Source organism: Mastigoproctus giganteus, chromosome 1, assembly GCF_048544385.1.
Source record: "Mastigoproctus giganteus isolate SK-2022 chromosome 1, ASM4854438v1, whole genome shotgun sequence".
NCBI classification, from domain to species: Eukaryota; Metazoa; Arthropoda; class Arachnida; order Uropygi; family Thelyphonidae; genus Mastigoproctus; species Mastigoproctus giganteus.
Window position 1 is genome coordinate 99,276,722 of NC_143575.1, and position 14,513 is coordinate 99,291,234.

Here is a 14,513-nt window from a genome sequence, read left to right on the forward strand (position 1 = left end):
CTGTCCATAAACGGCAAATCTTCCGGAAATAGGCTACTCACTATCCCTTCGACTGTAGATTCCCAGTCCGAAGTTTCTTGATTCTCTCTAATTATCGTGTTGTAAATTTCACCACACAAAAGTTTATTTCTTGAAAGCTTATAGATTATACCCCAAGGGTCAGCATTTCCTGTTTCCTTCACCAGACGTTGCCAACAATTTTGCCTGCTATCAGCAATTGCTTTATGGTACCTCTTCCTCAAGTCTCTGTAATCATTTTTCAAAGCCTGAGTGTCTGCGTCCGATAGATGCCTATTCCTTTGGTATGCTTTTCGTGCTTGTTGAGTTTGTTGTCTCAATTCAGCTAGTGTCGAAGACCACCATGGGACAGAAGTTCTTCCTGTCTGTTTTCTTTTCGTCGAGTAGGCCATCGCTTGATATAAATGATATTGAACCAGAAAAACATATTCTTTTGCTGTTAAGGTGTTAATGATTACTTTGTTATCTCCATTAAAAATTGTATTCAGATATTCACGAAACTTGGTCCAGTTCACCCTGTCCATCCGAAAACGCCTTAAATCCCTTATTGTTATATTCACTTGCCTATCCTCCGGTAAAATCGAGAAGGTGATTGCTCGATGGTCACTATTAATTAGATACGGATTGACGTCCCAATTTTGCACCCTATCCACCAGATTAATGGAGGTTAAAGTAGCATCTATATTAGATTCACCATTTGTCGTCGAGAATGTATATGGTTTATTTGGCAAGTTCTTTACACAGAGATTATGATCCAAGATCAGATCCACCAACTGCTCGCCTCGAGCATCAGAAAAGCCGCTGTTCCAAAGTGTAGACTTAGCGTTGAAGTAGAGGGAAAAAGACGTAAGAGTGCTCGGCACATGGATGACTGGACACAGAGTATCCCAGCAGAACATCACCCAATTCATGACATTGTCGCCACCGGCTTGGGTTCATCCCACGGTGCATCCAGCCACCATCACTTCTCCAGGTAAATGACGCACACGTACCTGGTCGTCCACATATTGCAACAGGAATGTGATTTATCGGACCAGACGACCTTCTTCCAATCACTCAAGATTCAGTTTAGATGCTCGCGTGCCCATTATAGGCGCTGTCGCCGGTGAATCGTGGTTAGCATGGGCACTCAGAGCAGCTCGCTGCTACGTAGCGCCATTTTCAGCAGGGTTCGATGTACTGTGTGTGTGTTGTGACACATTACTCCTGTGACCAGCATTCCAATTGCCGGCGAGTTGTGAACAGTCTTCCTTCTATTGCCACGAGGCGCCTCCGTAGCCAGGTGGGAAGGAGCAGTAGTGCGTAGCACACGCTTCATGATTAGACTGGGGTTCGAGCCAGTCACCACTAAATACGGAGGATGCGGAAAGGTCAGGGAAAATGACCACCGCATATCCCGGAGCAATATGGCCTTAGTTGCTAATGCTCCTAAAAACTAAAACAACAACTGTTGCCACGTACAATCCGGGAGAGCCTTCGTTCACCTCGAGCATCGATGAGCCCTGGTCGTCCAACACCTCCCTGGCGGTTCGTGGTTTTTCCTCCTCGGACCACTTTCGGTAGGTGCCAACCACGGGTGACTGTGAGCATTCTACCAGCCTTGCCGTTTCGGATATGCTCTGACCCAGTCGTCTGGCCATTAAAATTTGGTCTTTGTCAAATTCGCTTAAGTCTGCTGCCTTTTCCATCTGAACAGGAGTAACACTGATTAACGCAGCTCAGTATCAGGTGTTTTTTTTATACTGTCCTGACCCGTGACGTAGTTCACCTGCAGTTGCTTCGATCTGCATAACAACTCGCTGGTCATAATGTTTTGGCTCATCGGTGTAAGTGGAACAGCAATCCACCTAGAAGAGTATACTGAGAAGTCATGCTAGTCAACTGCTTTCTATAGCCAGTCAAAAGATTAATGCGTATTTCCGACACGGATAATAGCTTCTGGTCAACTTGTCTTCTTTTTTCAAAATAAAAATAAAAATTTTATTAAAAGAAATCCTTGTACATGCTACTTTTGATCCAGAAATTTTTGTGAGAGTGAAAAAAATTATAAATTCGGGATTTATAATCAGTTACGGAAAAAAATATCAGGGAGGAACAGTGTTTTACAAATTTCGAAAATAAGAGAAATCCAATTACAAACTTCTATATAAAGTATGTCCCGTTTTGTGACTTCACACCTCTGAACTTTTTGGTTTGTTCTCCAATTGGTTTGTTTTTCAAATATCTATTGAAATATCCACAGATATTTGAAAAATCCGGATATAAAATCTGTAACCTTTACAACTTCTGATGGTTTTACTCCTTTGAGCAATATCCCCGGGGGCTCACATCTGGTGAGTATGGGCTTGGCACACCCAGGGTCCTGAGCTGGATATCATCATTCTTCTCTTTCTTGGTGATTCCCTTCTACTTTTGACACTCTCTCTCTCTCTCTCTCTCTCTCTCTCTCTCTCTCTCTCTCTCTCTCTCTCTCTCTCTCTCTCTCTCTCTCTCTCTCTCTCTCTCTCTCTCTCAGGGTTACTCGGGAACTTTTTTTTTCCTGGTGCAGCATAAGCCTCAGGCTTCCTTGCATCATATGGATATTAATAATAATAATAATAATAAAGCTATGATTCCGATAGAGTCCGCAATAAAAAAAAATGCTTTCATCACTTTATAATAGATCCGGAATCAATTTTTTCCAAAATCCATTGTAACGATTTTCTGATGTAATGAGCTTTAAAGGTAAATATAACGCCTTGATCTAATGGCTGAATTAAAGAAGTTGTATTAGGTGGTAGGCACATTACTTCAACATTTTGGATGATTTAAATCTTTTTGATGGCCTGGCGTGTTATCCAATAGTAATTGAAATCTAGATTTTTCCACTTTAAATAGTTTTCCAGAGCTGGCACAAAACAATTTAGAATCCATTTAATCGACAGTTACCCAAATTATGCTTAATTTCCTTAACCATAATTTTGGATGGAATTTAATTCACAACAAAGATATTATTCCAATACTGTTTTTAAGAACAAAGTTTAATAATACCTACCCGGAAAAATTTGTAGACGATAAAATAAAATCAAAAATAATCTTATAAAAACCTTAAAAGTTATGAACTGCATGCTTTGAAGCCAAATTTTTATGGTCTCAATCAAGCACAAGTTCAACGGCACAGAACCTAACACAGGAATTTCCCAATAATAATAAAAAAAAAAAAAAAAAAAATTACATAATGACTAGCGAGTTAACAGCGGGGATTTACAAAAGAGAATGGAAATGTTGAAAAAATTACATCCAACATAACAGCAAGTTTTTCCCCACACAAAATCTCAAAAAAATACCGTGTTATGCGAGATTTGCCGAAATTCTCTAACCATGTTAGAGCGAAACTGTGTTATACAGGGCGTCTCAAAAATATTGGTACAAACGTTTAGGTGAGGTTTGTTTGGTTTTCAGAAGCATTAGCAACTAAGGCCATATTGCTCCGGGAAATGCGGTGGTCATTCCCTGACCTTTCTGTATTTGGTGGTGACGGGCTCGAACCCCGGTCTAATCAAGAAGCGTGTGCTACGCACTGCTGCTACTTCCCACCGGCTACGGAGGCGCCTTTAGGTGAGGTAGGTAACATTTAAAGGAATGTGAATCGCATAGGAACCCATAACCTGAAACGTCACGGGAAAGTAGTAACAGAGGTACAAGAAGCAGAAATGACGCAAGACAGTAATTAGTGGCAAATATTTATTTTACATAATATTAACAATGGAGTACGAGATGGATGCATTTCATGATGTTATAACAGATGCTCGAAGGTTCCACCATGAGACGCGATGCATGCGTGACACCGACGCTGCATGGATTGGCGGACACGGTCGAACACACCTGGAGTTTCTTTGACAGTAGCAGCAGCGCAGACGAGTCTCGCAACGAGATCCATTTCCGTCTCCATAGGCAATTCATACACGATAGATTTGAGGGCCCCCCCACAGAAAGAAATCAAGGCTTGATAAATCAGATGAGCATGGGGGCCAGGAAACGGGTCCACCATGGCCAGTTCGTCGACGCCCAAAACGCCTGTTCAAATGGACATGAACACACCTTCCATAATGGGCAGGCACATCGTCATGTTGAAACCAAATGTTGAATCTCATATTTGCTGGAACATCGTCAAGTTACCCTGGTAGAACTTGTTCAAGAAAGATCCGATATTTAGCGGTGTTCATGCGGGATGGTAACAGGTATAGGCCGACTAAGCAGTCACCGACAGTACCTGCCCACACTTATTGCGAAGTGATGTTGTACCGCATGGGGCGCACACCGTGTATGTTGTCGTGAGCTCACACATGAGCACTGTTGCTGATTGAATAAGCCTTCCCGAGTGAAATAAGCCTTATCTATGAACAAAACATAGGCTGGAAAATTCAAGTCTTGAACACTTTCTTGGAGAAACCACTGCGCAAAAGCCACACGTGCAGGATAATCTTGGGGTTGCAGTAACTGAACCTTTGGAGATGAAAGGGATGTAAGGAATCGTCATGCCAGACAGGCTCTACACTGCAACGAGACACTCCTAAGGCAGAGGCAACGGCACGTGTGCTGGTAGTAGGATTATTCTGGACGGCATTCGACACACTTTCTTCCATGGCGGGAGTTCGCGTCGAACGTGGTCTGCCCGCATTACTCCTGTTACCTCTAAATGACCCATAATCGCACAAATTTTGATGCACACGCGCAAACAAACGGTGGTCCAATACATGTCTGTTTGGGATGCGTTCTCCATAAATTCGTTGAGCGGCTCGTCCATTGCCCTCTGCTAATCCATACACTAGGTGCATGTCTGCCAGCTCACAGTTCGTATATCGATGCATGCTCTTCGTGTAGCGACTGCTGCTTGAATGAATAAACCAGAAATTTTCCCTCTCGCGAACTGATGAACAGCGCCATCTACCGACTTACGGTGACGTTTCCGGTTATGGGTTCCTATGCGATTCACATTCCTTTAGATGTTACCTACCTCCCCTAAACGTTTGTACCAATATTTTGGAGACACCCTGTATAAGTACCGTGTTGTGAGAAGATTGCAGCAATTTATCTATCATGTTAGAGCGAAACCGTGTTATACGGGGGTTGCCTGTATTACAAATATTCTGGTGAAAGGTCGTTCAAAGCGAGGAAAATTAAATTAAATAATACGCCTTCATTGTATATTTTTAGTTTATGTTATAATGTTAAAAGTACTATATTTTGCAATATTTTGTTTCTATGATTTTATACTAGATGTAGTTATATGTACTTTCTTTGTAGTTTATATAGGATTAAATTCTCTGTAGATATAAACGAATATTTGTAAGTTTCTTTTTCTTTGATATATATATATATATATATATATATATATATATATCTGATAATTAAAATAAATATAATATTTAAATAAAATCATCAGCCAGTAGTACGGCAATAATGCAGAGCGAAATGAAACGCAAAATAATATAAATAAACAAACAGGGAAGGGAAAGTAGAGATAATAGGACAAAAAGGTAGTCGATAATCCCCTATATAATTTAGTCAATTAAGTCATTAAACCCAATTAATAAAAAACGATATAAATTTAAATAATGCCAATTATAAATAATTTAGCGGTACCGCCTTTGAAGGTACCAGTTCCAAAAGACGTGAAATATCACCAAAAAAGGGTTAAAGAAACTACCAAAAAACTAAAATATCAAAATAATAGACTGACCATCATGCCCCATATCGACAGAGGACCACGAGGCCAATAATGGTCATGGAATCGCTGCATTTCGACTACCTTTTTGTCCTATTATCTCTACTTTCCCTTCCCTGTTTGTTTATTTATATTATTTTGCGTTTCATTTCGCTCTGCATTATTGCCGTACTACTGGCTGATGATTTTATTTAAATATTATATTTATTTTAATTATCAGATATAATTAGGCATCATGTGGAGGATGTGCATTTGCTGCCTCTAATGATAGCTACATAGCTATATTTATTTATTTTTATTACTTTTACCTAACTTTTACCTCACATAATATAAATTAGTGGTAGTAGTGGGTTGATATGCTAAATAAGCAGCACCTGTGCCGCCATCTATTCTTCTCCTTTCTATTATATAAGCTGGTTAAGCTTGCATTATGTCAGTGGTGTGGCTCTGATCAAGAGTGTTGTCTGTTCTATAGATTATTTTTCGCTGCATAAGGACCACCGCCATGCAAATCCTCTGCATTGGTTGATCTATCGGAGAATGGAGGGGTGGTTTGGTTCTTCGATATTTCTGCCTTTGCGATGATTTGTATGACGATTGAAATGCAGCGATTCCATGACCATTATTGGCCTCGTGGTCCTCTGTCGATATGGGGCATGATGGTCAGTCTATTATTTTGATATTTTAGTTTTTTGGTAGTTTCTTTAACCCTTTTTTGGTGATATTTCACGTCTTTTGGAACTGGTACCTTCAAAGGCGGTACCGCTAAATTATTTATAATTGGCATTATTTAAATTTATATCGTTTTTTATTAATTGGGTTTAATGACTTAATTGACTAAATTATATAGGGGATTATCGACTACCTTTTTGTCCTATTATCTCTACTTTCCCTTCCCTGTTTGTTTATTTATATTATTTTGCGTTTCATTTCGCTCTGCATTATTGCCGTACTACTGGCTGATGATTTTATTTAAATATTATATTTATTTTAATTATCAGATATAATTAGGCATCATGTGGAGGATGTGCATTTGCTGCCTCTAATGATAGCTACATAGCTATATTTATTTATTTTTATTACTTTTACCTAACTTTTACCTCACATAATATATATATATATATATATATATATATATATATATATATATATACACAAATTATGAATATATATATATATATTCATAATGATTGTAGAGGCGTAGCAAGGGGAGAATTCCCTCTGGCGCCTAGCTTCAGGGGATCAAGGAAGACATGTTGCCCCCTGGTGTCGACGACCCTAGCGACGCTACTGAAAGATTGACTACCTGAATGTAATGGGGGCGTACTTGTAACGCTTTCTCCCCAGGCGTAGGAATGCCTAGTTCCGGCGCTGTGCCATGACGAGATATATCCTATGAGATCCCAAAAAAACAGTCAAAACGCGAGTCAGGGTAGTGGTGTACAGTTTAAATGAAAAGCAATACATTTTTCACCATTGGCGAAATGCTTTTTATTTAGAGTAGTGGAATACGATGGTAACTTCACAATATGCAATGCACCAAACACAGCCGTGCCGAAGGTGAGGCAAACGAGGCTCTTGTCTCAGATTAAAAGCTGAAAGGGGTACCAAACGATTGAAACAAATAATTGCCATCATTTTTCATTCTTGCCTCAGGTGCTGAAATGGCTTGGGCACCGCCCTGGCACTAAATAGCAAACCCAGTTTGTTCAAAGCTATGTAAATAAAGAATCTACGCCCAAATGTATAATTAATATTAAGTAATTAAGATTATAGTTAAGTCTCGAACAAAAGATTATTGACTAATATTACAATATAACTGTTTGTCTATTAATTAAAGAAATTAATTTCATTTATTTAATAATAATCATTTTTATTTAATTCTGTCCCCAGAAATACAGAATGGCAGGGCATTTTCCTCATTCTTTATATTGAAGCCATTTTGCTCCCAGAGTTGGGTATTGGAATATTCGCCAGTATTAGTCAGCCAAGCAGAATCGCCCGCGTATTATAACTGCGGTTGTGCAAATTGGCTGCACAACCGGCCACAAGCATGTTCAACCTTTTCTGTCGAACAGGGCCCCGCGCTCAAATTGTATAAATAATTATCACCCGCGTCTTTGCTGCAGTTCTATCAACGAACCTTCCGCCGTCTTAATGTCTACTTATCGTCACTCCAATAGTGCTTGTGCGAGTCGACTGAAAATTACTGGAAGCAGAGCATCATTCTCAATGTGTATGTTTAAAATCACTATTACAAAAACACCCGATAGAACCGCAAGTAATCCTTGAACAAGTTTCGCAAAATTTTGGGGTCGGTCCTGGCAGTAATGATGATATTAATTACGGTCATCAATCGATTCCAGTGAGCACGTTCTTTCTTTTTTTTTTTTCACGCAAAATTTTCTTCTTGTGTATCCAGTATTTTTATGGAGAACGGAAAATAATTTTCAACCTGCGTTTAATTTCATCAAGACAATTTTCAACAATTACAGATTGTTGTTTCTCCATTTCAATTACTTGGACACCATGCCACTAAATGAAGAATTTTGTAGTGATATTTGTGGAAACCATCTGGCCAATGCTATAATGTACTTTGTGACTATTCCATTACTTTACGCACAGAGTGGTAACATGTTACTACTTTGTGACTTTAGACAACTCAACAAGAAAATGCAAGAATACGTAAAACTGTCTACCACAAGCTGTGCTAGCTACTCAGGAAATGCCGGAACGAAGCTCAGGTGCACCCAAGCCACACTGCACCTTTGGAGACAAATGTTGGAGAAAACTGGTTTATGTTATCGTAAAATCTACGGAATAAGTTTCCCTACCCTGACCTTTAGGCAACTTAAGTTGTAACTTTGCGTTTCTAAAAGCAGTTATGTAGGGAATGTAATGTGATTCGTGTTGGTTAACATCTGCTCACTGGATTGTTAGTGAAAAATCTGCTTATTACTATTTGTTTTAGGTAGGTGACAACAACTCGTGTTGCTTTATTTCATGCCCTCTTAAAATGTAATCTCAGTCCGGGCCGTCTTTTCCATTAAGTGCTTTAGACAATGTGTGTGCAAGGTTTACGAATATGTTGGGCATACAAAAATCAGAGAACCGAAAAAAATATAATTACAACAGAATTCGGTGTTGTTATTTCATAAATTAGATTCCACGAACTAATTTCTAAAATAAATAGTTTTTTCGGCATTTTTAAAATCAACAACGTATATTGCGAGTAAATTTATATTAAACTTTAGAATTTATTCAGAAACAAAAAAAAAAAAAAAAAATTGATTTTAACGCAGAGGCTCATGTTTGATATAATGTAGTGAGGCCCCCTGAATGAAGAGTGCCTAGTGGCCATGGCATTAAAAGACCGACCTGCTGGAAGTATTGTTGATTGCAGTCGGTTGTCTGGTTAGAATGTCTGTTGGCGTAATATATAAATTTGGTAAAAGTAATGAATTTTGGTGCAAGAAAGCCTGAGGATTTTGCTGCACCAGCAAAAAAAAAAAAAAAAATCCTGAGTTGATATTATTATTAGCCATATGGGGAAGCCTGAGGCTTATGCTGCACCAGCCAAAAAAAAAAAAAAAAATTCTGAATTACACAGAGAGAGTCAGAAGTAGAAGGGAATCACCAAGAAAGAGAAGAACGATGATATCCAGCTCAGGACCCTGGGTGTGCCAAGCCAGATGTGAGCCTCTGGGGTTAAGTTATTGATTTATTTCGTAGAGGTAATTTAAAATTCACACTTCAAATTAAATTATGTAGTATTATAACTAATAGTTAAGTGATCCAGGTAAAGCATAGTTTATGCAAAACCAAACTTAAAAATAATAATAAATAATGTAATTCGTTTCCTTTATTCATTTCATTTATGTTTCACATAAGTATTTATCCATTCCCCACTCAAACTTCACCAAGCCCTCCACAAGACTGGGCATATGGGTTTATGCTTGATACTGCAATAGTAGTATGGTCAGTGGACATCGAACCATATGCCATGAGGTCAGGAAAATCTAGCTCTTTAGATGTGCCATGAATACAGTCTTGTCTCTCAAGTCGCACTTGGAATTACAAGTGTGGAAACCACTGGTGTATAATGCAATGCATTTATTGCAGATTGGCAACTTTCCACAAATATACCTGTGCTTTTATTATGTCAGTAGATTTAGCGCTAAGAAGTTAGGGTTTAATAATCCCTGTGGTGCACAAAGACTGTAGAATGGCCAATTCCAGCAAAACCATTAGTTATTCTTTGGTTAAAGCAGTGTTTTTAACTTTCTTTGAGTAATTTGAACACTTGACTTGCAGTAATAACAAATTTGTAGAATACAAATCTATATAAACTTTATATTGTTTATTCACTTTCTGCACATAATTATGAAGACCTTTAATCTTCATAATTATGTGCAAAAAAAATTCCCCGAATCTCTCTGTGAGAGAGAGAGAGAGAGAGAGAGAGAGAGAGAGAGAGAGAGTCAAAAGTAGAAGGGAATCATCAAGAAAGAGAAGAATGATGATGTCAAGCTCAGAACTCTGGGTGTGCCAAGCCCACACTCACCAGATGGGAGCCCTTGGGAAGTATATTTCCTTTTCATTTCAAAAACATTAAAATGTAAATAAGCACAAATTTTTGGTGGAATGTTTCACAGAACACTTGGATAATGTTTAAAGAACATGAATTGAAAAATACCGGGCATAATTTAAAAAAAAAAAAAAAAAAGGATCTGTGAGACTAGATTTTTTTTTTATTTATTATTATTTTTTTTTTTAGTACCAGCTTCATTTGCCCGTTCTTTCTAATAATTTGGCCGATCCTACCTGAACTTTACTCAACCTAATCTAATCCTCAGCACTACTAGGTGGAAGTTTATTACATCAATGAGTTACTTTCTAGATGAATGCAAATTTCTGCACATCTGTTCTACAACCATTCTTTTCTGCTTTCAGTTTGTCCCCTTGTATGTGTATGTGCGCACACATAGTCTGAGAAAGTGTAAAGATGTCAGCATTTAGTTTACTTAACCCTTTTAAACCCTTAAGCAATTCAGTTTGATCATCACACATCTGCCTGGTTTACCAATACTGCAATTTACCCTATTCAAACAGGGTTCACATCTGATGAGTATGGGCTTGGCACACCCAGGGTCCTGAGCTGGATATCATCATTCTTCTCTTTCTGGCGTCTCCGTAGCCAGGTGGGAAGGAGCAGCAGTGCGTACCACACGCTTCTTGATTAGACCGGGGTTCGAGCTCGTCACCACCAAATATGGAGGATGCGGAAAGGTCAGGGAATGACCACCGCATATTCCGGAGCAATATGGCCTTAGTTGCTAATGCTCCTAAAAACCAAACAACAACATCTTCTCTTTCTTGGTGATTCCCTTTTGCTTTTGACACTCTCTCTCGCTCTCGCTCTCTCTCTCTCTCTCTCTCTCTCTCTCTCTCTCTCTCTCTCAGGGTAACTTGGAAATTTTTTTTTTTTTTAGCTGTTGCAGCATAAGCCTCAGGCTTCCTTGCGCTATATGGCTAGTAGTAATAATAATAATAATAATACCTCAGATATAGGAATAAAAGTTAATCATATAATGAGATTTGAAAACTTAATTTTTGCTCTTAAATACAAGGTATTAATTTGAGCTATAGGTCAAAATTTGCCACACTGATAAGTGTCAAAGGAAGTAAGCAAACCCTTAGCCATAATTATGAGAGCTTCTTTGGACTCAGGGGAGGTACCCATGGACTGGAGAGGTGCAAATGTGACCCAATCTACAAAGGAAGATCAAAGGGAGACACAAGTAATTACAGACCTGTTAGTTTATTTCTGTTCCAGGGAAATTAATGGAGGCACTAGTTAAAGAAGCATTGCAGGATCATCTAGAAAAGACTTCAGTTACAGCTTGGAGACAGCATGGGTTTGTTAAGAGGAAGTCTTTCTGACCAATTTGATTGGATACTATGATGTAGTCACAAAGTAACTGGATGCAGAGAATAATTTTGATGTCATATAGTTGGATCTTAGAAAGGCTTTTGATACTGTTGCACGTGGAAGATTGCTGCACAAATTGGAGCAGTGCGGCATTGGAGGCAAATTGCTACTAGGGATAAAGGGATGGTTAAGTGGGAGAAGACAGAGTGGTAATCAATGGACACTGCTCTTCGTGGACTAATGTTATTAGTGGAGTCTCTCAGGGTTCAGTGTTGGGTCCATTGTTGTTTTTTGTATTTATAAATGATATTGATGATCGTATATCAGGCTTAATGTCCAAGTTTGCAGATGATACAAAGGTTGGCAGGGTTGTTGAGGACACTAATGACAGTACGCTGTTGCAACAGGATCTAGAAAAGTTGAGCAGTTGGGCTGAGAGGTGGCAACTGAAGTTTAACATTGACAAATGTAAAGTACTGCATGTGGAAGCAGCAACCTCAAAGTAACGTATCAACTGTGTGGTACTACACTGACTGTGGTAGAGAGAGTGAAAAGGACCTGGGGTAATTGTGCAGGCATATATGCAGTTTTCTTAGCAGCACAGACAGTCTGCAAGAGTAGCTCATGGTGTCTTGTCAATGATATACAGGAATTTTTCTAGCAGGGATAAGGAGGTGATTATCCCCTTGTATGAGGCAATGGTCAGGCCACACCTTGAGTACTGTATACAGGTCTGAAGGGCTCATTTTAAGGAGAAAGTAGAGCTGTTGGAACAAGTACAGAGAAGGGCAACAAGATTAGTGAATGGAACAAAGGGTTGCTCTTAGGAAGAAAGGCTTAAATTTTGCAAATTACAGTGTCTGGAGACTAGGCACCTGCGAGGTGATCATGATCTGATTGAGGTGTATTAAAGTCTTGAATGGTTTGAGCATGCTCAATGCTGATGGGATTCTTCATCTTGCTCATAATAATCGCCTGAGAGGGAATAAAGTCAAATTGAGGAAAGACAGATGTAGGATAGATGTGCGGAAATTTGCCTTTAGCCAGTGGGTGGTTGATTGCTGGATCAAACTTCCATCTGCCGTTATAGAAGTTGATAGCTTAAACAGATTCAAGGCAGAACTAGACATATTTGGAGTGAGTGGATGGGTGAAATGAGAAGGGTGTGGGTTTTTTTTTATTTTTGGCTGATGCTATATAAACTTGCTTTCTTGCATCATTTGCCCTTGCTAATGCTAATGCCATCTCTACACAATAGATTCCTTCTATCTACAAGTGCAGGACATGCTAATTAAAATTTCCACCTAGAGTCTTTCAGATTCCCTCAAGTCTTGAATTAATGCACAGGGCTTTCAGTATACAATCTGGTGTGTTTTGTCTGTGCAGAACTGCAGACACATACGCTGTTCTCATTTTTTTTCAGCATGGTTTTGACCATTTGTTGGATAAATATCCAACAAATGGTCAGGTCGTGTTTGTTTAATATCATTATTCCCCGTATGAATAATAATGCTGCCCCCCCCACTTAAAATCTGATAATCTTGTGGTAACATCAACTGTTGCTCCTGTCAAAAACATCCTGGTTCTGATCTACCTATCTTTATTACATAAAATATTACTCCTTTCCTCTGACAATAGTTTCCCAATAAATAATACTAGATCATCTTCAACCAGAATGGTATGCAATTGACTATTCTTATCTGGAACCTGAATTGGGAGTGTATCAATTGACAGATCATGAGATACTTGATTCTCTGACAAGCTCCTAGTTACATTTGTTTCTAGGGAGAGCACTCATTTCTTCAGTGACTAAAATTCTTCTTACAATGCACCAAATTCTAATTTGAGATCATTACACTCTTTACATCTGGTGCAAAGAAAGGAATTGTCCGTTGATCTGGGTTTATCCACTAGACCAACCTTAGAATACATGCCACAGGCTATACAAATGATGAACTCATGACTCACACTGGAAATGCCTACAGGCATTTCCATCTGAGTCATGATATCCTTGGACTGTGTATTGTAAGTGGATCTTGTAACAACCATTATTAAGGTAAAATCTGAACTGTAGAAAGATTACAAATTTTAAATTTATAATATATTACAGAATTCAAATTACCAAAATATTATAGAAATGAAACTGTTGACAAAACTTTAACCACTAGAGAAGTTAAATTTAATCTACTAAACGAAAGTTACGGTTCCCACCAAAATATCGATAACAAAGGCTATCTGAATATTGAGCTGTAGCTTTTCAGATACACAACTAAATACAAAAATGAACTAACCTACATAACTACAAACTTCTCATACTTTTTATACTTCACAGTACTTTGTATACCATTTCTTCAGTGAATGAATTGCTGTCCTTATTACACCATCAGCCTCACACACACAATGATCCTGAGAATAATAATCTATACGCAGGCAGACTGGTTGCAGCTAACCCTAGCAGCTCCCAACAATTTTGGGCCTTTTTTTTTTTTTTTTGCATCCTACAAATTCTATTCCTCTGTGCACATGAAAATTTGAAAATTCAGCAAAAAAATAATAGAAAATGTTCTTTTTTTGATGCTTTTATTTTCAGTCTTTTCTGAATACAACTGTTAAAATCCGTTTTGTTATTTTGAAATTAAAACTCCCATGTCAGCAAGCAAATGTAAATTCAAAAACTGCAAGCTTCACTGAACACTGCAATTAGATGTCAATAACAGGAGCACTTGCTGCATGAAGTGGATGAAGCATGCACATATCAACAGTTTGATTTTAGACAATACATCATTGTCACAAAGCCAGGGACCATTACCAATGGAGGAAAGTGTAGACTTTCCTCCAATCAGTAAAGAAAGCTTG

At 38.5% G+C, this 14,513-nt stretch overlaps 1 protein-coding gene across 2 annotated transcripts in view; it reads left to right on the forward strand.

Moving 5' to 3' along the window:
- Nucleotides 1–7,899: 7,899 nt before the first annotated feature.
- LOC150091035 (NADPH-dependent quinone oxidoreductase VAT1-like) overlaps nucleotides 7,900–14,513 on the forward strand; it is a 77,861-nt gene continuing 71,247 nt past the window's right edge. Inside the window, exon 1 of one of the 2 annotated variants that reach the window (XM_090381351.1) lies at nucleotides 7,900–7,961. In XM_090381351.1, the coding sequence (XP_090237477.1) occupies nucleotides 7,958–7,961 (4 nt within the window). In that variant the 5' untranslated portion in view covers nucleotides 7,900–7,957. Of the gene's footprint in view, nucleotides 7,962–8,597; nucleotides 8,697–14,513 lie in introns of those variants that run through there. The other variant, XM_090381359.1, reaches the window with a different exon arrangement.